This window comes from Larus michahellis, chromosome Z, assembly GCF_964199755.1.
Source record: "Larus michahellis chromosome Z, bLarMic1.1, whole genome shotgun sequence".
Classification (NCBI taxonomy): domain Eukaryota; kingdom Metazoa; phylum Chordata; class Aves; order Charadriiformes; family Laridae; genus Larus; species Larus michahellis.
The window spans coordinates 15048198-15071095 of record NC_133930.1 but is presented as its reverse complement, the minus strand read 5'-3'; the positions used below and the strand labels follow the sequence as shown (position 1 = coordinate 15071095).

The 22898-nt window shown below is 43.6% G+C and overlaps 1 protein-coding gene across 3 annotated transcripts in view; it reads right to left on the bottom strand.

Moving 5' to 3' along the window:
* Positions 1 to 711: 711 nt before the first annotated feature.
* The window catches only part of EGFLAM (EGF like, fibronectin type III and laminin G domains), a 74351-nt gene continuing 52164 nt past the window's right edge, over positions 712 to 22898 (bottom strand). For all 3 annotated transcript variants that reach the window (XM_074570024.1, XM_074570023.1, XM_074570025.1), the window contains exons 14-23: positions 22263 to 22388; positions 21263 to 21506; positions 16742 to 16853; positions 14848 to 14964; positions 12249 to 12429; positions 7377 to 7455; positions 6354 to 6497; positions 3679 to 3762; positions 2483 to 2586; positions 712 to 1948 (exon numbers count right to left, since the gene is read on the bottom strand). In XM_074570024.1, the coding sequence (XP_074426125.1) occupies positions 1794 to 1948; positions 2483 to 2586; positions 3679 to 3762; positions 6354 to 6497; positions 7377 to 7455; positions 12249 to 12429; positions 14848 to 14964; positions 16742 to 16853; positions 21263 to 21506; positions 22263 to 22388 (1346 nt within the window). In that variant the 3' untranslated portion in view covers positions 712 to 1793. The remainder of the gene's footprint in view (positions 1949 to 2482; positions 2587 to 3678; positions 3763 to 6353; positions 6498 to 7376; positions 7456 to 12248; positions 12430 to 14847; positions 14965 to 16741; positions 16854 to 21262; positions 21507 to 22262; positions 22389 to 22898) is intronic.

Below are 22898 nucleotides of genomic sequence, written 5' to 3'. Positions count from 1 at the left end.
ACAAGCTGCCCAAGATTTTCTGAAGTGTGTTTGAACACAGAGCCAGGGCACAGGCGCACGTTACACACTGGCACCACCATGCATTTTTCTTTTTTTTTTTTTTCTCTTTCTAATGAGTGCCTGTATTTGTTGGCAACCAATGCTGCTGTATCTACAAGGAGCACAAGGTCTTTCGCCTAAGTGACCAGGGGGTGCCTTTCCACATGCAAGAGAGGAGCTGGGGGTCTCCTTGGCGGTTATCTCAGGTGCCATTACCTGGTACCAGCCACTCTTATTTTCCACTTGAGCCTGCATCTGCTCACAGTCAGCTGTACACGGGACGAGTCCCAGCAACGTGTTTTAGCTCCCAGGGAGCGGGGAGCACCCTGGGCGCAGTAAAAACGCAGCGGAAACCGCCTTGATCTCCAGTGTTTTTGCCACACCGGGTCCTTTTAACCCCCAGGCATTCAGAGGAGCCTGCGATGCTGCAGAGGTTTGTGCCTCTCCCACTGTGGGCACGTGTCGAGCTGTGGGGTGCCCCACTGCAGGCTGGGTCTCTCTTCTCCCCCACCCCCACCCCCCACCATGGCTCACTGATCCGCTTCGAACAAAGAGTTAAGGAAGAAAAATCTCCAAACTATGAAATTCTGGACCATTTCCTTAGTGTCTCGACAGCACTCTCTTCGCCTGCTTAAATTACAGTTTGGCAATCAAGGTTGCATAAGTGTTGGTCCAGTGCCTAGAAAACATTTTATTTTTAAGAGGACTGTGACCCACCAAGGTCTCTTGCACGTCTCTTTTCTCATTTTTCAGCAAAAAAAAAAAATAAAATAGTGATTTATAACACCACAGTAGCAAGCATTTGCTCTTTTTTTTTTTTCTAATCTTTTAATCTGTTTAAGCCAGGAAAGCTTCATAATGTACAATATTAAACTGTCAAAATTTACAAAACAAAAAGATTCAGATTTAAAACTGGTAATAACTCACAAATATCCCCATTAAGACTGTATAATACAGACATTAAGCCTCTTGTATAACAATTTTAAACCACAGGTCACTTTGCTATTTTTAGGAAAGTGTGCAAAGAGCTAATTGTATAGTATACCTAAATGTTAAAAGATACACCATGTAAGCAGGTCTGCTGCTGCTATAAAAAATATACAGGTATAAAATTACTTCTACAAAATTGATTCATTGGTTTTGTTGCTTGTAATAAAAAAGTAGACTTTAAGAACTTTCCTCCTCAACAAACAACAATATTTTGAAACCAGTCACTGTAGCTGTTATTTACACAGGATGAAACATAATTTAGCTAAATCAGAGAGCGGTACGGAGAACCGCGTGTTCCAGGACATACATTTGAATGCATAGATACACTGCCTGATGGTGTATTCGTTGAACAGCACAGGCATTGTACCACTGCAAGGTGGGATGAACGCAGGTGTTTCAAGACTGCTTTCTCTGATACTACAAAAGACAACCTAAGGACCACAACACAGCCATTGAGCTACTCATAACATCACACATTTCTTTGCCGTTTGCAGCGACGCACAACCTTTAGCACTCACTAAACACTTAACGGGCAGAGGGGACAGGTCCTACACAAAATACGCGGTTTGGTTTCGTCAGGAAAGGAGAGGAAAGGAGAGGGAAAAACGTTTTGGGTTGGGTTTTTTTCCGGGTTTCCCTTCAGCTCTGCAGCCTTCCCGTATGGTGAAGGTGGGGGCCGGCCGCAGAGGGCTGTGGCAGTCAGCTTGCCCTCAGCCACACACGCAAGCGCACGGCAGGTCCTCGGCCCCGGCATTCCTCTCTTGTCACTTGGTCCCACACGTGTTGATGTTCTTCCCGTCGGCGGCGTCCTCCACCAGCGAGATGTGGTAGTCGGTTGAGAGCGTGAGGTGGGAGATGCACCCCACCAGCCCCCGCAGGTACTGCCTGTTCGTCTGCAGGGCTATTTCCTTCATGCCACCTGGGGGAAAGGCAGCCGTGAAAAACTCTTCCCCCACACCGGTGTCTGCTCCTGCTCGGCAGACTGCACACCTAGCCATGCCATTAAGCCTTCCTAGAGCACCTCAGAAGGGAATTTTAATTTACAGGTTGCTCTGTGGTTTTTTTAAATACAGCTTCTAAGCACTCGAAAGTGCAGAGGGGATAAGCAGGTGATAATAAGCTAGGATGCTAAGTATTTCTTGCAGAAATTGTAGCATCAGTAAGAGCTGAATAAGCTCGTGCCCAGATTCCCACTAAGGAGCGGGGTTTGCAGCTGACGCTCGTTGTTTCACTATGTACCTCCTGGGGGTACCGCAGTGCACCCCACGGTGCTGGTCCCTTCTCATATCAGTGCCCGCATCCCACCCAGAGAGGCTTCCCCACAAAAAACAGGCTGTGGAGCACCAGCAGCTGCTGCATGAAGCCTTTGCCTTAAGCTGGACGGAGCTGTGATGCCCTGCCATGCAAACACAGAACCTCTGATGGGTCCTCACTGTGGCTGGTGAGCACTCACCTACATAGAGATCTCCATTGATGTTTAACTGCCTCATCTTCCCAGGGGATTTACCCGTCCTGGCACCGTAATCATCCACAGTGACTTTGCCAGACTGTCCATCCCTGAAATGAAAACCAAGCCGCTCTCATGCAGCCAGCCTACAACCAGGCGGCAGGAGGAGCAGCAGCATCTCCCCCTCACCAGGAGACCAGGGCGACTCAGTGCTCACAGGGGTTCACGCGAAGGCTTTGGACGGATGCTGGGGAGCCCCACAGTCAGCGGTGTGCTACGGCATTCCAGACCCTTCAGAGTGTTTTTTTTCCCCAGGGACTAAGATGTCAGAGACTTGCAAAGGGTGTGGGACGCATTTGTGGAGGAGAAAAAACTGGGAAAGAAGTAAATCCCACAGCTCAGGGAGAGCGGAGGATGATCAGGTTCTGACGTGTTGTTAAAAATCAGATGTAATTTAAAAAGTAAACAGCAGAAGCTTCAACGGAAGGGAAGAAATAGGCAAGCTAAGGTGAAGCATACTTATAAGCAGATTTGCTTCTTACTAGAGCTTTTAGGCCACTTCTGTTTTATATATGGTCAATAACCACATTGACAGAAGAGCCTTGATGGGCTTGAACATACTTGATGGGCTCCTCTTCTCACTGAATTTGGCAACAAGTTGTGCTGCCAGCCTGCGATTTCCAGGGAACCAACATCTCATGAAGTGAGGGACGTGTGCTTTCCCTGCTGGGCATGCTTGCCTCCCATGAGGTAACAAGTTATAAATATGAGTTATATATACACTGCAAGATGTCTGCACCTCCTCCAAATAGAAGAAGCAGGCATACACTGTCTGTGTTCCAGTGCTTGTGCCAGCCCGCAAAATGCCCACTAGGGAATTTCAAAATGCAGACATTAAAGAAAAATACTCTTAACCCAAATGGTATGGGTTTAATAGAATGTCTGTCACAGCCTCAGAATAGCCCTGCGTGACTTTGGCAGCCTGCCTTGAGCTGTACTGAGCTGGCACTGTCACCTCTAATACAATAATCTTTGTATACATCGTCCTGAAACAGCCAAGTTGCTAACAGTTCAACTCCTAAGCGATGTGAGACCATGGAGCTGCAGTGATTCACACCCGACCAGCATCCAGACACGCCAGCCAGCACCTTTAATGGTAGGGCGGCTCCAAAACGCCTCCCAGATGAAGCGTGGCCACTTACCGAACAGCCTTGACTCTGTGCCACCTGCCGTCGCTGAAAGAGCCATTCACCATGATGGAAGCAATGCCACTGCCCAAATTGTAGCTACAATTAAAAAAAAAATAAATTAAAATGTTACTGCCTCCCTCGCAAAGACCAGCTGCCTGCCAAATTGCTCAGATGTCCTTACTCTGTGCCCCACTTGCTGAGCTCCCCTTATGCCTTGGATTCTGGGGGGATTGTTGGCGTTCTTTGGAAGACCAGCAGTAATGCACTTATTTTGCAGAGTCAGGCTCATGGAGTGACAGGCAAAACTCTCTCCTGCCCAGGTCAGAGTGGGTACCATCACCACCATCCCATGGGAGCGAGAAGGGGGACTCTGCATGGCAGCTCCTCCACAAAACAGGAGGTTATGAAGGTGGGTGACCTACAGACCTTTGGCCTAATAGGAGAGAGCAGTGGGATGTTGCAAACACGGTTAATAAATAAATTATTACAAGAGCAAGTAAGCACGCGACAGATCTACAAATCATCTGAATTATAGGGAAGGTTCAGACCTGTGAAAATTAGAAAGAATGAAGCCTAATAAATAAATACGGAGATAATAATGGATTTCCCTGCTTTAGTCACAGCTCTGATTGATTGTTTCTTTGTGTTTGCTGCTACTAAAATTACTCAGCAGACATAACGTCCCCATCATGTTTACACTTCAGGCATTCTTAATTTCTGGGTCCCAGAGATTTGTGCCAACCTTCAGGAAGGGGAAGTAGACTCTACAACACAGTGAGCTATTGGGTGCACAGCTGCCCAAATAAGCAGGATGAATTATCCTGAGCCAGCCGCTGCTGGCCTTCAGCCTGTACCAAGATAGAGAGATTAAAGCCAACATCATCGTCTCTTCAAAAAAGGCTGAACCTGGCATTAAGTTCATGGCCCAGGTTAGGTACTTGAGAAAAGCATGTTAAGTCATGAGCTGCCCCAAGCAAAACGGTTGTCCTAAATTTGACTCCTCCTCGGAGGTCTAAGTGAGTCTCAAACAAGCATCTCCTTTCACCCAGGATGCAGGTACCAGTCTAGGCTGAGAACTACAGAAGGATTTGGGCGTTCAGGATTGTATGTAAGAGTTAGACCTTTGGTTACAAAAATGCGATTCATAGCCCTAGTGAATGGGGATCCTTTACAATAGCGATATAACCTTCTACAGAAGCAGGGAGCAACAGAAGGGATTTACAGCAGCAGTTACACTGTATAGGGAACCTACAGGCCACAGAAAAAAGGAAAGAAACTGGACCAGAAAAATACTGCAGAAAAATACTTCTGATCATTCACAGCCCTGATGATATTCTCCTGATCTCACCTCTCAATGGGTGGAAAAGTAGCATGAGGAACGCTCTTTCTGAAAGAAGATGATACCTCTTTTTTCTGCATTTGTCCTTTCACCATCTTCTCCGGTGCTCCCTTTCAGTATGCAGTGATTGTTTATGAGAGTTTTAATTTGGGATCTTAACTTTTCACCTTCCTAAATGCATGTGGAAGGTATAGCCATTTCAATAAAATTCAGCCGTTTCAGTCTAAAACCTTTGTGTATCTTCACTTCTGGGGGATAGCAACAACCCTAATTAAAATGCACTGTGCTGGAAAACAGACAGAATAGACTGGCTGCTTACTACCATGCATCTTGGAAGGAACAGCTCTCCCAAAGACATTTAAATAATGCACTGTTTCTGCAGAGTCAGTTCCTTGCTTATAAAACAAGGAGGAAACTAAGAGTTTTTGCAAAGTTAGCCACAGAAAAAATCACATGAAAAAAAGCTTGAAAGAAATTAATTTAAATAGAAATGAGCAACTTGTCTGTGTCCATGATAGCAAACAACAACCAGGTAAGACAAGTAAAAGATAGCTTCAAATTAGCTTAAGTGATTAACAAAATCTTTGTCATTTAACAACAATCCATAATAATGACGCCATTTGTAGTTTGCTGTTTCAATATTCATCTTACACAACCTAACAGGGGATCATGAGGAAAGACAGGGCTTTCAAAAGGCAGGAGTCCCAAAAAAGCACCATGCAAAAAGTTGCACTGAGTCTGCCCAAGCATCTGCAAGGGAAAAAGCAATTCTGGAGAGAGAACACGAGTTCAGCCCAACATTTCCCAACACTCCCCAGTTTCAGCTTTTTGGCAGTAACAAAGCCTGGTGCCAGCTGGGTTTGTGTCACAGGGTTGGATATTTGGGGGTTTGAGAAGGTGGGAGCCCGGCTCCCACGTGCAGTCTCTGGTGAAGAGCCAGCCTGCAGTGAGCACCGGTGTCAGCAGTTGTTCTTTGACCCCTGGTCTCCCTGCAACCCTACGGCTGCCCTGCCTAGCTGAGATGGCAACCGCTTCACGAGGCATGGGGGCAGCTACTGACGCGACCCATACCCCCGCATAAGGTGATTTTTAGAAAACCACACTAAAAAACAGATGTTTTAAAAACTGGGAGGGAAGGAGGGAGCGGGAGTGATGCAAAGCTTGCAGCACATTACCTCTTCAACTCGCAACCTTTCCCAGACAACAACAGGACCCATCACTGAACAAAACCTTGAGGATGTAACTGTCTCACACTATACCAAAGGACAAGTGCACCAGACGCATTGTGGCAATTCCTTCAAGCCCTGAGTGTACAGTGTGCAACACAAATCAGAGAGAGAAAGTTTACCTGAATATTAATGCTCCTTCTTGAAGGCCGAGAGAAATGTAATCACTGTTAGGTCGCATGGGACTGTCTCCCCTCCACATCAAAAGACCTTCCTTCATTGTGGTTTTAAACCTCATGAACACGTTCGTTCTTGATCCTGATACCCTGTTTAATGTAGAAGAAGGAAATACTGAACTGGGACAGTCTTCTTTCAAAAAAAATATAAAAGATGATGCAGTATTTCTTCTCCGCTGGTCTTGCGCATTACTGTCTTGTAACTCACCTACACGCTGGGTGTGTGGGACTCTGGTTCACATCCCCACCATTTTGGAGTGGGGGAATTGAACTCGTCCCACCAGAATCCCAAACACGATAGTTACTCTGTTACTCCCCACAAATAAAAGAAAATCCCTTCTCCCCAAGCTTAGTGTGAAATCCAGTCCAAAAAGCAAATTTTGAGAACATCCAGTAGATTTGGTGCCCTCAGAAGCCAGTGGAAGAAGCGTACGAAGGGCTAATTAGAAAGTCCTGGTAGGAGAGAGGTACCAAGCTGCAGGTGAGGACATTTGCGAACCCTCCTGTAGTCAGTGGCTGAGACACAGGCAGATGGAGCAATTTGTTGAAACAACCCACAATTTGCTGGAATCTGGGCATCTTCTAGGGTACAGAGCAGCCAAAAAGAAGTCTGAGGACTTAAATTTTAGGCTAAAGCAGGAGCTAAAATCCTTAGTCTCTTTACAGATACAGGCTCTGTATATCTGTTCTTTGCTCCCTGAAAGCACATACCAGTCCTTCTCCATGCCAGACATACAGTGTGCATGTCATTTCTCTACAGGTTGCAGGATGCTCAGACATTATAACAAACTGAGCCATAAGCACTTGCATAGAAAATGTATTTTTTTCCTGAAATTTAGAAATACTGCAATTTAGAAATACTGCAAATACAGCTCAAAAAACTCAAATATACAACATCCTTCCACATGAGGCTCCTATCATTATCGTGGTTAACAAACAGAATATTTATGTTCATAGGAGATACATTACCTTTTCAGGATATCAGGATTATCATATGTGAGGTAACTGCGACCAATAAACTGTGGGATTTCAATTGCTTCTGTAATGGCTGAAAAGTAAATAAAAATCCGAAGATGAGTGTCAGTTAGCTGACATGGAAGTGGCAGGAAATAAAAAAAGACAAGACTGTTGTATCGATCTACTCCTGCACTGGCAGTTACCTGCCGTTGGCACAGAACTGAGCTGAACTCGCCCTGGTTTGCAAAAAGGCACAGCAAGTTCGTACCTAAATGTAGGGGCAGTAGTTGAGGTAGTTCAAACCACTGACAGTCCTGAAGTCTACTCACAGCCTTCATATCTTGGGCCTAATGTATTGTTCCATCATAAACGTTAGCGCAGGAAAATATGAAGTATTGGGATAACATTGCAAATTTTACTTTTATCCCTGTTTCCACACTCCTTGATCCTCCATGTGGTTCAAGCCACACTCCTGCCAAAGCTCGTGCATTAACCACCCTTGTTCTGAGAACCTCCTCCCCAGCTCCTAATGGAGCACCATGTGCGGAGCATGCGCTGGGACCTCGGACCCCTGCAAAGCGAGGCCGAGGGGCAGCACAGGCAACCTGTGAGCTCCCCATTCTCTCCTTTTGTGTCTGTGGCTTTGCACAGAGCAGCTGCTGCCTGCTCCGTGGTCACCTCTGGGGTGTAGCATCGGTCGAGGCTGTCTCTGGGGAGGACATACAGGGTGTCCCTCACCACTTTAGGTCTATTGAAAGCACCTGAGACTATGCTAACGGCTGTATGACGGAGGCTGCAGAGGCTCTTGGCCCATGCAATCGATGTGCTGCAGTGCTCCTTGGGGGGTGTTTTGCTCAGACCTCCCCAGTGTCCCAGACGGAGCATCTCCCATTTCCCTAGGGACAGCCCCTGTGGTGCACAGCTGCTGGGGCGGCAGCACGCACCACAACCAGACCCGGAGCTGCTGTACTGCTGCCCGTGGAGTAGACTTTGGCAAAGTAACTCAGATGTGTGGTATAAATCACTGAATATCCCTGATGCATAGCCTTCAGCAGGCTGTGAGTACTGGCCTGAACAGGTTTTCTTTTGAGTGAACATCCTACGGCTTGCTGCTGATCTCTCATAACTGACTGCTGCATTAATATAAGCCAGTTTTATAAACTCCTTAAAATAGCTGCCTTCATCCTATTTTCTTGCTGAGAACTATTCCCTTCAACCCACAGCTAATCCTATCTATATAAATTTCAAGCTTTTCAGGGATGGGACGCTTGTTTTCTTTATGCAATGTGGAGGCTGGCCTGGGCCTTAAGAGCTCACTGTAACACAGATAATGCAACAATTGGTGTAGTCTGGCAGCCAACAACAGCAATATGAAATTTAGCTTTAAGTGCCAAGACTGTGAATTTTAGGTAGTGACAAACGCCTGTTTTCACCCGTAGTGAAATCAGGAAAGCTGCCTAATGTCTCTAATGAAACCACCACAGGCAGTCCACAGCCTGCAGCCTGCCAGTTTCACTGGGAGATTGCAAAAGATGTGTTACGCTCAGACAGACATTCCTCTCCAGGTCTCACGCCTTCTGCACTGGCCAGCCTCTGACCATGCTGGATGGCAGCAGAGCGTGAAAGGAACCCTTTTTCCTCCATCACATCCTGCATCCGACCCTTGATGCATGCAGGATCTTTGCAACTGGGAGGGAATGGGGCCACTAAGGAGACCTAGGACTAAACACCTTCACTCTCTGCTCACCATGATTTGGCAGAGAGGCACCAAAGCTCTCATGAGAGGCAGGAGCAAGCTGTGAACAGCAGGGCAGCCGGGAGTAGCACCTGCCCCTGCAAAGCACTCAGCCTGGCCCGACTGCTTAGGGAATGCAGGGACCAGCTCCAGGTGCTCGGGATGCAGTTTAAAATACCAACAGGACGAGGTTTAAGGAAGTACTATATAACCCCAGAAAATATTTTGGCTTATTGACAGAAGCTTGCCAGGTTTAATGGAAATCCAGCTTGCTGGAGCAGATACAGACGCACAATGACAGAGCAGGTTTCACATCATTTGCGGTACTTACTGTTTAGGCAGTAACTTCCACACTCTGCAGTGGGTCAGCACAAAACAAAACAAGAACATTCTCAGTTTATTTTTCTATAGCATAAAAATCTCTTTTTGTCCACCTTTCTGTGATCCCTCCTCCCCATTTGCATAAGCAGCTACAACCACCTATGAAGGTAGCACTCTTTCATTATTGTTTTACCCCAAGTATTTACATTTGCCTGCTCAAAACACACAAAGGTGCAGACAGGTAGGATTAGCACCAGATCCCTCTGCTACCCTAGTTTTCAAATCCCAGTGACTCACTGTGGTTTACCCGGGTATCAGCTCTAATCAGGGGAAAGCAACAGTTTGCTGTTCTACTTCATCTTAAAATCAAGTATAAAAATACCTTTAATACTCCCCACATCATGGACAAAAGATATAAAACCCAGGATTGCCAACAGAAACTCTACTGAATCCTCAGCCAACAATCCATTACGATATCAATCAATATCTCATATACCTCATACCAGCATCATTTGAGTTCTATAAGTGGTATGTATAATTTTGGAGAATGAGGCATAATCCCTCACAAGCACTTTGTTTTTTTTCAGGGCGTGGGGTTACAGCAGCCCACCAGCAAGCAGGATGGAGACTGCCCCTGCAGCTTGTCACAGACCAGCTGTGTGCACTAACCAAAACCCCGCTCTGAAATAGAAGCGGACACGTACATGCATCCTGCCTTCGCCCAGTCTACACCCTACCAAAGAGACTCAAGTAAGGATTATTTTGAGAAATCTGCTCCAGGTTCATCAAGGCTGCCATGGACTGAGGGTCCTCGGGAGGGACCTCCATGCTGTCTGCACTTCCATCCACAAAAATGTGCATTTTCAGTGGCAGCTGAGGCTGCATGAGTGCCATGCGTTGAGAGGCACCTGAACAGCAGCCCCAGGCAGCAGGAACAGAAGGCAGGTGACTCGTGCTTTTGGACACTCTTAAAAATTAATTAAGGCTGGTCTTCTGGTTTCATCTGAGAGAGAGTCAATTTTCTTTCTAGTGGCTTCTGTGCTTTCAGATTTGGTATGAAAGGCATGTCAATAATGCATATTGTTTTAGCTGTTGCTAAATTATGTTTATTCCAGTCAAGGACTTTTTACAGCTTCCCATAGAAGCTGAGAAGGAGCATAGACAGAATGATGGAATGCCCAATGGAATACTCCGTACCACAGACATCACGCTCAGGGGTTGGCCAGAGGGGAGGAGTCCGCAATCTCTGCTCGAGTCGGGCTGGTTGAACAGTGAGAGTGACTTGTGTCATATATTTTACCATTCTTATTCTTATTGTTATTTTCCTTATTGTTCCATTAAACTGTCTTTATCCCAACCCAAGAGGTTTTGTTTTTTTCCTTTCCCCTCCTTTTATCCCTCTTCTCCCTGCCCTTCTTGGGGGGAAGGGGGTATGAGCCAGCAGCTGCGTGGTCCCAGTTGCAGTGGCTGGGGTTAAACCACAACAGTCGGATTGACAGTCAGGATACAGCCTAAGCCAAAGGCGCAAGGTCCTTCAGACTGTTTCTGGAAGGCTGGATGCCTATTCAGATCACGACAGGGAGGAGAGCAGAGCAACATGGCAGCTGAGCGGCAGCACTGCTTGGTGCCATGAGGAGGATGCAGCAATGGGCAGCTCTTGGGGCTTCAGTCAGGAGTAGACAAGTGAGGAGCTGTGTCCCAACCATCCACAGGAGCAGGCAGTCACACACATTCACTTGCCTTGACTCCCCCTGGAGATCCCTGTACCGCTGCAGATACCATTGTGAAGTCAGGAGCTTAGCACCCTGCACATACCTAGAAAGCCAAAATCGCAATCCTCCCTCCTCCCCACAGAGAAGCCGGGATAAATGACGTTGCTCCAGCTATTAGTTAGACCACAACAACGTAAGCAAAGGGGTTTCTTGCATTGTATTAAAAAAAAATATGGTTTTGTTCTAAGATATTGTTTTTTTGGAAGAAAAGTACAGTCTATTCATCATGATTTAAACAAAACCACTCCTTTTAACTTTGAAGTTTGTGCCTGTGAGAAATGAAGGAGTGGGTGAAGACAATAATGTCAGTCAGCTCTTTTGAACTGAGCTCACTGTTACATTGCAAAACCTTCCCTTAGGAATTTTTCAAGACCGAGCCTGACCGAGGGGAAACATCGCCATCTAGTGGAATAACCCAAAACATATGGGTTTTTTAACAGTTTTCATGCAATCTGAACACTTTCCTGAATCTAAGCTTTGAACTATTACAGTGGTTCTGAGGAAAGAAGAATAACATATATCTGGGCAGGTTTTCCTCCTAGGTGGTCTCCATTGCCGTACCAAGGTAGGGTTTGTGCAGATGGTGAAATAACCATCAGAGTAGTCAGTGTCTAAAAAAGGACTAGACCTTTCTGTATAAGAGAACAGCATTTGTTGTGAGGCCCAGGAAGGATAAAATTACAAGGGTTATCCATGCTTATGCTTCAGGACGTAACATAATCACTGGCTGGAGGACATTGGCAGGAATTCCCCCTTTGTATAGCACTGCGTGATTAGGGAGGTGTATGAAGTGTTCAGTGTTGGACACCACAGTCAACCAGATACCAGGCTGCTATCTACGGAACGCAGTTCTGTGCTGGGATAACAGTTACCGTGTTCCTAAATAACAAAATGAGTTGTTCCCTGGGTACATGGAATGTGCGCGGATGCAAAGGGAGCTCTGGCCTCCAGGGTTTCTATTTTGAGGCATGTGTACAACAGCAGTTGTAGGTGCTAAATCGCCCTTATTTTTGTGATCAACTCCGGATCTCTGGATTGAAATGCAGCCATCGCTACCTTTTTGGCAATGTTGCCCATCGAAGCCCAGGGGACAATCGCATTCATAGCTGTCCTTCTTGGGAACGCAGGTGCCTCCGTTTGCACATGGTGTGCTCACACAGGGGTGGGCAGCATTCGCCAGGTTGACTCCAAAAGTGAAATCCCGCTTCACATCAATTGTCCGGTCATTCAAGATAACCTATGTGTTGATAAAAAAAAAAAAAAAAGAAAAGAAAAAAAAAAAAAGGAGGAAAACACATGCTAAAAACTTCCAAATTCCCAGTATTGTACTGCTAGTCAGAAGACTTCTCTAAAGACTTCTGATAAATGCGACCCTCAAAACTTGTCCAAAACACTGGTAATGAGTGTTTTCCACTCACAGAGGTCCAACTCATTCTGTTGCTCACCCTGACCCACTGGAGATGAATTTATTTTGTGTTTTGTGACACAGCCTTAGGTGATGCCCATATGGGGTGAAGCTGTGTGGGATTTACCAGCCTTGTGTCTGAACGCCCATGCAATGCTTTGTAGCTGAGAGTGAGCTCGGACGGCAAAATTAGATAAGCACAGCTGAGGAAAAGCATTTCTGAGATCAGGAAAGCCCCCAGGAGACGAGTGTTGACAACAGACATACAAAACAGAACAGGTCGTTTTTCACATTTTCTATTGCTGTCTAGTGTCTCATCTTGCCTGAAAGAAGGTAGAGTTAAGATGGACGAAAAACATAACTGATGACTTCACAAAACTGTTTGTATATAAACTGAAGAGAATTGTTAAATGTTGGGATTTTTCCAATGTGTCAGCAACATGTTCTCCAATGTTGCTGTCTAAACTGACATTTGTATAATCTCAGCTGATATCTTGGCAAAGAGATTACATGTGGGTACGGCTTCTGTTCTCAGCTACATCAAAACAAGAAGTCGATTTTCACAAACAAATAGATTTTAAGGCCAAAGTGAGAATGGTAATAGTTACTCTGCCTCCTCATAACTCAGACGATGCACCTTAGGGGGACCTACTGGGAGAAGGGTCTGCATCAAGCACATGTACTCTGAAGCAGCACTAAACAACTTCAGCAGCACAAAAACATCCAGTCCTCCGGTAAAGACGCACCAGTGAAGACTCCGCTACCTTTTCATCTTATTTCTAACTTCTGGCTACATTGTTCCAGAGGTTAGCAAGCATCCACTCTTCAAAATTTCTGGGCTTAAACATATCTTCAGCTTCCAGCCATTGTTTCTTATCATGCTTTTTTCTGCATCATTTCAAAACCAGGTACTCAAAGAAATCTCACCCTCATGTAGGAACTAGCAGACCACAATGAAGTCTATTCTTAACTTTATCTGAGTAAACTAAATAGATTGAGATCTTAGGTCTTTCTATACACGGCATGTTTTCCAGTACTTGGTGATGTTTGTTGCTTTATTTCTGTACAATTCTCCAAAATCCTACTATGTGTAAACATAGCAGTCAACAAATAGTCTCCCAGTGCCCCAAAGGCAACCAATGCTCTTCTGTGACATCCCAGTCAGGCCTCTGAGAAGGCAAATCCACCTTCTTAACTACATCACAGAAGTAAGGGCTCACCCTCCGCGTTTCCCAATCCTTATCAGCACCTCTGTACTCTAGGGTACAATCACTCATCTTCTAAGTGTGACATACGTTAATTGCTTGTAGGCTTCCTATCCTGCACTCCAAAATGCACTATATTTAGCCAAGCCTACCTTTCCAATGATGTTTATGTGACTGATCTGTTCCTATCATTATTACACAATCCCCCAGTTTTCCCAAACTTCATGTTTTCTGCTAGACAGCTGACAAAGATGGTGAAAAATGTTGGACCAAGTGATGAACCTATTTACACTGAATTGCAATTACCTTTCTGCCCTTGATCAGTTGTTATGAGATGCACTATTAGAGCTTTTTATTTGTTAAGTAAATGTGATGCAATAATTTACTCATTTAAATTTCTGAGGATTCAGGGCTAGTCTTTCAGCTTTATCCAAATTATTTTAAGTATGCCTAGGGACAGCAAATGTTAATTTAGTTTGAACTTTCTTTGGATTACTTATTAGGACTTATTACGAATTTACAGATTTATTCTCCAGAAAAGAACCGCACTATGCACATCTGACCCCACTGGAACATCACCCCTGATGTCTGCCAACAGTGAAAAAGATCTCCTCCACCCGTGTGCCCCATATAAATTCGTAAGAGGGGAAGGCAGTGAGGCGCGCAACTGCTGTGTGGTAAAAGAATAGTCTGGCTGGACTGGGACACACTTTAATTTGCACCGTCTTTTTTGCTTATTACTGTATTTGTTACATCAGACATTTAGCTGCCTCAGTGTGCATATATGCCCACTTGGCTTCTGCTCGCTTATGAGTACAGTACGGAAACGAACAGGGTGACTGGCAGTGATAATACTTACTGGCTATTAAAGTTAGAATGACTTTTTGCTATGAAATATGTGTTTAAGTATTTTGTGGTGGGCTCCTGAGGTGAAATTTTGGGTTATTTTGAATAATGCCAGTGGTATAAGGGCAGGTTTCCACCTAAAGTGTGCACTGGATGAGGCAGAAATAAAAGCCTCCAGTGTGTTTCTCTGGGCACGTACCTTCTGGATGCTCCCACTGAAGGGTCTCAGGATCCCAGAGTTCTTCTTCACAGTATCATAACTAGGGACTCCACCAATAAATATTTCAGAGTTGCACTTAATCTGAGTGAAAGCACCCTGCAAGAAACAAGAACAACATTTTAGCTGGAACCGTGCTTGTATCTTCGGATTAGCCTACATTAGATGTTATGGCTTACTTTAATGCCTCTTTACTTTTGTTAACTGCATTTTTTTGTACAATTCTCTCAAGAAAACCACTGAAGGACACTCTCTACTGACTGTGCTCTATCCTAATCAGAACTAGCTGGAAAATCCCAAGCATTTCAAAATGGGAATACTGAAGGAAGAAAGAAAGGAGACTGTCTCGTGATTTCTGCCTGCACCTCTAGATCTGATTGCAATGACCTGAGGTACATTGATGTAAATCTAAAACCAGAATGAGGCCCATAAACTTAAAATCAGAGTAAAGTCCATGCAACAGAGACTCATTTAATGTTTCTAACATCTAAAAAGAAAACCCATAGCAAGTTACGAGGGTTAAATGAAAAAAAACCCAAACCACTGACATCGCATTAATTACCAGAAGCAGTTGCTCAGGATACTTGATGGGACTAGTCAGGGTCCTGGAGCAAACTGAAAGTTGTTTAACAGCTAAGGACAGGATAACTGCGTAATTCCAGTCCTGCAGAAGCTCCTGTGATGTCTTTGTTGGCAGCTCCCTGCCAACTTCCTTCTGCAGCTGTGCTGCAGCACTTAAAGAAAAAATGTGAGTCTTCACCTTGACCCATCTATCTAAAGAAGTCTCAACTGCTCCATTTGAATGCTTCCCACTCAATCTGTTTCTTGACAGGCAACTGGAATTTCAATTTATTTACATTTTTCATGAAAAGTCTAAGCTTTAAATAGTTTCCCAGTTTGCAGAAAAAAATGCAGATTCTTCTGCTAACAGGATCGGGAGTCTGGTTTTTCTGGCCACGCTTTCCACTAGGAAAGAATAAAAGACTTTTCTAAGCAGTTCTAGCCTCAGGTTCTTGGGATAAAAAAGTACCTTTGTGTATGCATTTGAGTCCTTAGAGTGAATACCGTGCTCTGTACAAGCAAAATTTTGCCTTATTACAAACTTGACTCACTATGACCTCTTGGTGAGGGAAGAATAAAATGCAAGTCATCAACTGTCTGAGTATTCCAGGCCTTACTCTGTCCTGAAAATTACGTTTGCAAGGAGAAGACAAAGAAGCAACTCTCTTCTCGCCTACCTTTCCAGCACAATATTCAGAGAGGTAAAAACAGGACTTTCTGCACATAATTTTCAGTATCATCCTTTTCTAGATGACGCATTTCACTGTGCACGCGTTGTTCAAGAGACATAGCCACAACCAATAAGTACCAAGAAAAGAACCTCAAACACATGTATGAACCAAACACAAAAATGTGAGTCCAGTTACATGGCAAGGGCAGGTAAGGTTGTGATTTCCACTGCCTTTACAAGGAGCCCTGTCCTCAGAGGGAAAACTTCATGTGCAAATTTCAACTTGGGGTTTAAGGAAATGCTGCCCTAACATGTATAATTTTTTGAGCTTGCAAGAGCTTTGGGAGCAGCCTATATAGTTTACCACGCAATCATTTACGATCAAATATGAGAAAAAGCTTCTTTACGGTGAGGGTGACAGAGCACTGGAACAGGCTGCCCAGGGAGGTTGTGGAGTCCCCTTCTCTGGAGACTTTCAAGACTCGCCTGGATGCAATCCTGAGTAATGTGCTCTAGGGAACCCTGCTTTAGCAGGGGAGTTGGACTAGATGATCTCTAGAGGTCCCTTCCAACTCTGAAGATTCTGTGATTCTATGATTTTATAGTCTAACAGCCACATTCATGACAAGTCATCCATATGCTCACCTCTGCCATCCCTTCCACTGGCTTTTGTTTGTCCACTTGTAGGATACCATTCTTCGCTGTGCGAGACACTCGCAACTCATGCCATTGACCCAGACTGACAGGTTCTTCACTCCTGTTTTAAGGGAAAGAAAATTTTCAGGAATTTTACACTTTTGCCTTTCTGATATTTTCAAATACTGTTGTGATGTTTAAATGTCAAGTCCTCTGGGATGATTTTCTAAATAAAAAATAAAAATAAATCACTGTGTTTCTTTCCTTACAAGGAACTAACAATTTCTGAGCCCTGTCAGCAAAGGAAAATAAGACCACATTCCTACAGCAAATAACAACCACTCTACTTTTATTTATAAATGAAACATTTCTACAATTGGCATGCATTTCTTCTACCTCTGAGCTAATTCTCCTGCTCAGTCATTTATAATGCATAAAGACAAATTTTTGTCTCAGCCGTACATCCTCACTTCACAATGACATAAGCCTGGAGATAAAGCTTCCCACTTAATGGTCGGTCTACTCCCACATTCTTCGTCCTCTTTTAAAACAGAACTACTTTGTGTTGGCTTATCAGGTCTATTTATGCAGCCTGTTACAGTGACATCTACACACACACACACACACGCAGCCCGGCTGCTGTACATTAAGGGGAAGTAATTAAAATATGATGCTAATGATATGATGAGATCCTGGCTAGGAACAATAATCCCCAGTTGTGCAAAGTATTCACCAATCTCAAAGGAAGCATTTTAAAACTGTTCTTACAGCCTTTATTAGTTCAGCACTAATATGAATAGCAGCCTGTATAAAGGACAAAACCATGTTCCCCTTTACAAGTTCTACAAAACTTTGTATCTTGTTTTCAAATGTATTTTTACTGCACTGGTTAAAGCATTTTACATCTAAAAGTTATCTTGCAGCTTTTCCTCCATGAGCAATGGAACTTGTGTTTGATTCACTGGCCAAGCTGGAAAAATCAGAAACCATGTTATCTAGGACGCCTGAAGACTTTCTAGCTTTCAAACAAAAAATACAAAATTGTTTTTGGTGAAATAATGTTTTGTATTTTCAGGCTACTTAGATTTAAAAATGAAAAAAAGATACATTTCAAAATGAAAGAAAGATAAATTTCAAAATGAAAGAACTTTAAAAAATGTGATTTAAAACATGAGTCAATAGTGATTCAAAGGTATATAATTTTGAAAATGTGAAATAACAATTTCATTTTTTTATTTTTTTTTCTGAACAATCAACATGAGCTCTGAAATGTTTTTGTGGTACCTATTTTGCTCCTCCCAAATTCTCTCAAAGCCCATTTTCATCTATTTGGACGATGATGGCAATATTACTTTGACACATGGTTCAGAAAACCTCCATAAAAAAATATCGAGCAATGCCACTCACTTGTCCTTTTTCTTATGTAGTAGTATTTAGGGTTTAACTACCTTGGATAAATCAATAGGTAACAGTATTTAACCACCTTGAAGAAGTCAATATACGCATATAAAGGAACCAGATAGGTTTGGCTACCTAGTAAGTGGCAATACATGCATTTTATCTCCTCTGCTGATTAGGTCATCATCATACTAACCCTCCTGCTCTCCTAGATTTAATTATAATTAGGGATGATAAAGCCCTGCTGAGTCATCACTTCAGAACTGCAAGCTATTTCTTGGATTCACAGGATTTTTGAGTCTAGCGTGAGTTTGGTAATGCTTTCTGCAGGCATTTGAACTCTTCATGTGCTGTGGGCTTACGGATTACTTTTCCCTGCGTAAACTGAGCCTTAAAAAATACACCAAATGATGAAGATCTTCATCCTGCAAACGCCGGGCCAAGGGAAATCGCAGGGGACAGCAAAATCTCCTCTGAGACGCCTTGGTAAATAGCTCAGGTTCTGCATCCTGCTCAGCATCCCTTCTCCCCCCAAGGCTCCCTGCGCACATCCTGCTCCTTCCACCCTTCAGGCACACCTCAGACAAAACCCAAGCTTCACCGACATCAGCTTTCCTACTGCTGCTGCTGACGTACACAAATGAGCTTGCCTCGTCCTTAATTATAAAGACATTATAATTGTGTTCTGATTATAATATTTAACAGCCTGGTCCTATGGAAGAGATAGTGAGGATGCGCAGAGTCACATCCCCGTTTAGGACAAAGAGTAGGCAAGAAGCAGTACAATGAAGATCAAGGCAGACTTTTAAGTGGATATTGGCTAAGCAGCCATGAAAAATAGGGAATCTATTTATCTTATTTAATCACTGACAGAGCTGATGACGGGGTGCAAGCTGCACATGTTATCTAGAAAAAGGAGCTGAACAGGACATCCCGACAGCTTTCAACAAAGCCTGCCACTCTCATGAGTCTCCCCCATTACCCAGCTACCACACCACTCTTTTTTCCCCAGTGCATGTGGCCCAGGTGCCGGCTGGCATCCCGCTCATCTTCGGCTTCCCAGTAGAAAGGGGCAGTTTCCACTCCCAGGAGCGTGCTTGTGCCTCTTGCCACATTTTACAAGCCCCACACAACTCGGCTAAACTTTAGTCCCAGATGTTTTGAAGTGCTACAATATTCTTGGGGGGAAAAAAATGATGTGTACTTTAATGTCTTATGGTTGCCAGTAATAGGAATTAGATGGCTGTAATCAGAAAAGATTGAAGACTGTTGTAAGAAGGCCATTTCGGGTTGGAGCAAAGGTCTCCGACATTAGCTATTTCTGCTGCTTTTCAGCAAGAAAACAGAACAGGACAAGTATGGAGTTATTCCTCCCTTGATATATCCTCCCGGCTTCTGGCAACTTGTCATTTAGCAATTTCCTGAGTCAGAGGCTGCATCCGTACAATTGTGTTTGATCTCCCTCAATGGAGCTTTCTTTAAATTTGTCTAATGTTGGGGGTTTTTTTAACCTATTTATAGTTCTGGCATCTGTAACATGCTGTGGCGATTAGTTTCCACAACTTATTTATGTGCTATTTAGAAAAAAAAAAAAGTCTTATTTTCTTTGTTTGCTATTTTCACTGGGCTCCTTCTAATTCTTTCATATTAAAAAAATACAGAATAATCATTCCTTATTTTTCTGCATGCCATTGACAACTTAAAAACCTTTATCATACTTCCACCAAACTCTTACTTTTCCAGGTCGAAGGGTCCTGCTGTATTTGTGGAAGTTTCCGCCCCTCCTCTCCTCCCCACCCCACCCCCCGCCCCGGCCCTTGGATATCAACACCACTCTTCTTTTTTTAATTTTGCTAATTTCTTCTGAAATTAAGTGACCAGAATGACAGCAAGTTTTCAAGACAGGGAGCATTGTGGATTTTTGCAGATGCATTGCTTCTTATTCCGTTCCTAATAATTCTCTGCATTGTACTTACATTTCTGTATCTGTCTCTAAGCTAAGCTGTTAGCTGTTGGTTTCACAGAACTACCCATGATGAATCCAGGATCTTTTCTGTGTCTGACAACGCTAACTGTATTGCCGCAGCTGTGCATTGTTGGGGTTTTCCATTATTTTGCATTTGCTCCCTTGAAATTTTGTCACTCACTTCGTCATCTGAATGGGTTTGTTTGCTTGGGTCCTCATTCAGTGGAAAATCAGTACATTTCTCCTAATCACAGTATAGCCAAAATTCCAGATGTCCATTGACTGGAAAGATATGGTATGCAAGATTTGCCGGCAGTGTACACATTTTGCATAAGCTTTATACAGATTATTTCTAAATATTAGGTCAGCCTGGTCAAACTGGCAGTCCCTTGGACCACATCCAAGGCACTGCGTGCCTCTGTTCGGCCCATTGCCTTTTCAGAAGAGCCCAGGGAGCAGCTGCCCGGAGAGTGGGCACTCAGTTACACAGAGAGAGAGCGAGCATCCCTTTTTGAGGCATTTAATTGCTTCTACCCTGGACGTTAATTTTAGGATGCAAGGGATCATTCTCAGAAGTTCTGTCTTTGTCTGGGAGCCTGGGTGGCTTGTTTAAACCGTACATTTATCTTTTAGATTTATGAAGTCATGTAAATAGGATACTAGCCTCAGAACCCCAAAAATCAGCACTATGAGGAAAGAGGGGACCTGGAGGTGTATCTTCTTGTGACACCTCCAGCCCAGTACTTACTGCCTTGAGACAGGAGACCAGGGAGGAGGATGCTCACAAAAGTGCCAATATTGTGCAGTCCTGAGGCTAGAAAGTGTGTGCATAAAATATAGATCCCCTAATTAGCTATGACACCATGTCATGGAGGCAAGAAGGGAATTTGCAATACCATACAGAAACAAAAGTCACATTTGCATTAAGATGGTGGCATGACATAGCAACACTGATAATAAAGCTTTGAAACTTAATCTTAGGTAGGAAGAAAATCCTGTCCCCTTGAATACAGTTTTCGTGTTTCTGTGCATTCTTAGGAGGAGTAGGCACTAGAGACTGATGGGCTCCCATATCTCATTATAGGCTATTACTCTTTCCAGCCCATTCCTCTCCTGGATTAGCACCTTGGCACTGTTGGGAAGGAAACGCAAACAACACCATTTACCTGATAACAGCCGTTCCTGAGCCACAGTCGAACCTGAACTCCACATAACCAGCCACCATGTTAATGGAGAGGAAGTCCTTGCTGTCGGTGTCGTAGCTGTACAAAAGGACACCAGTCTCTAAATCTGGACGAAATGTCATCTCAAACTCCATGAAGGAAAGGTAATTCTGTGGTTCCAAGGGCCAGGGTGTGCTAGCAAATGACCTCAAGGACTCGTTGAACTGAGGTATGGCCAAGGTGAGTGCTGGAAATCCAGAATACACAAGCAGGTCACTTGAGGCTCCAAGGTAAGGAACTGTCTCCCACCAACCAGTGTGAGTTCCCTTTGTTAGGCATTTAAAGCTAACGTTAAGAAAAACAACCTAAAAATTTAATCTTCCAAATTAAAAATATTTTTTTATCCTAGACAACACTGCTTCCCTCCTTAATCCCTTCCTTTTCCAGGGATGTATTTGTACTATAAAGCTTTATGCTCCTTTTCTTCAGTGATTCATCAGTATTTTTCAAAGCAGCAAGCATGCACACAATGGGTGGTGGCATGAACAGTTCTGCAGCACATAAAATAATGTTGTATCTATTTGACTATTTGTTTGTACCTCTGTGATTTCAGCAGGAAATTGATATTGGGTCCTTTGCGTTTCAGAATATACAACTGACACTGGTTTTAGGAGAAAAGGGGGGATTTTTTTAGAGTTAATGTGCAGCTGTGAAGTTGTACATTATTTTAACTTCTGAAAAGTCAGTTTGAGATGCTTATTTATAGTTAGTTTAAATAAGTAAAGACGTTTGAGAATCACTGATTACGTAGGAGCTGGATGTAGCCCCAGAGTGAATGGTGGGGGAGGGTTTCACAATGTGATTTTGAAAAGATAAAGTTAACAAGTTACTCTGTTCTGTCAGTGTAATAGCATAAGACCTCCTTGGATGTCACCATGTGCAAAACACATTGAACACTAAATAACACGCACAAAGAAAGATAAGCAGCCCAGCATCCTCTTACCTTCTTCACAATGATGACCTTTAAATCCAAGAGGGCAAAGGCAAATGTATGAATCCGCTTTACTTGCAGTACAGGTACCACTGTTGATGCAGGCAGCCTCATCACAGATGCCGCTGCTACATTCACCTAAAACCAGACGCAAAACATTGATTTACCAGAGAAGTTTGTCAAAGAAGATTTATTTGGCTGTTGATCATTACTACTAACCAATACAATTTGCTCTCCTGCCTAGATTCTTTCCCAATTTGTCAAATGGTGTGCAATTTAGACAAGTTCACTTGATTTTTAGCACCAGATCAGGAAGAGACCTTAAAAATAGCAGAAATTAGTCCTTACTAACAAACCACGACAGTTGTATCTTTCAGTCATTCCCTGGATTACTTTTCTTCTGCTCTTGTTCCTATCTTTATTTTTGCATAAAATAGAAATCTCTCCAGAATGTTTACAAGCACTGTGACTTGCTTAATTTCAATTACCTTAAGTGCTTCTTTGTTCACTGTAAATTCACGCCACGGTAAGCATGGAAGGTGTTAACCATGATCAACTAATCTTATTAACTAAAATGCCGTTGTCAGCCCTCTTTGTCTGCACTAAACAGGATCCGTATCATCAGCTTTTTAAGAAGCATTTCTACTA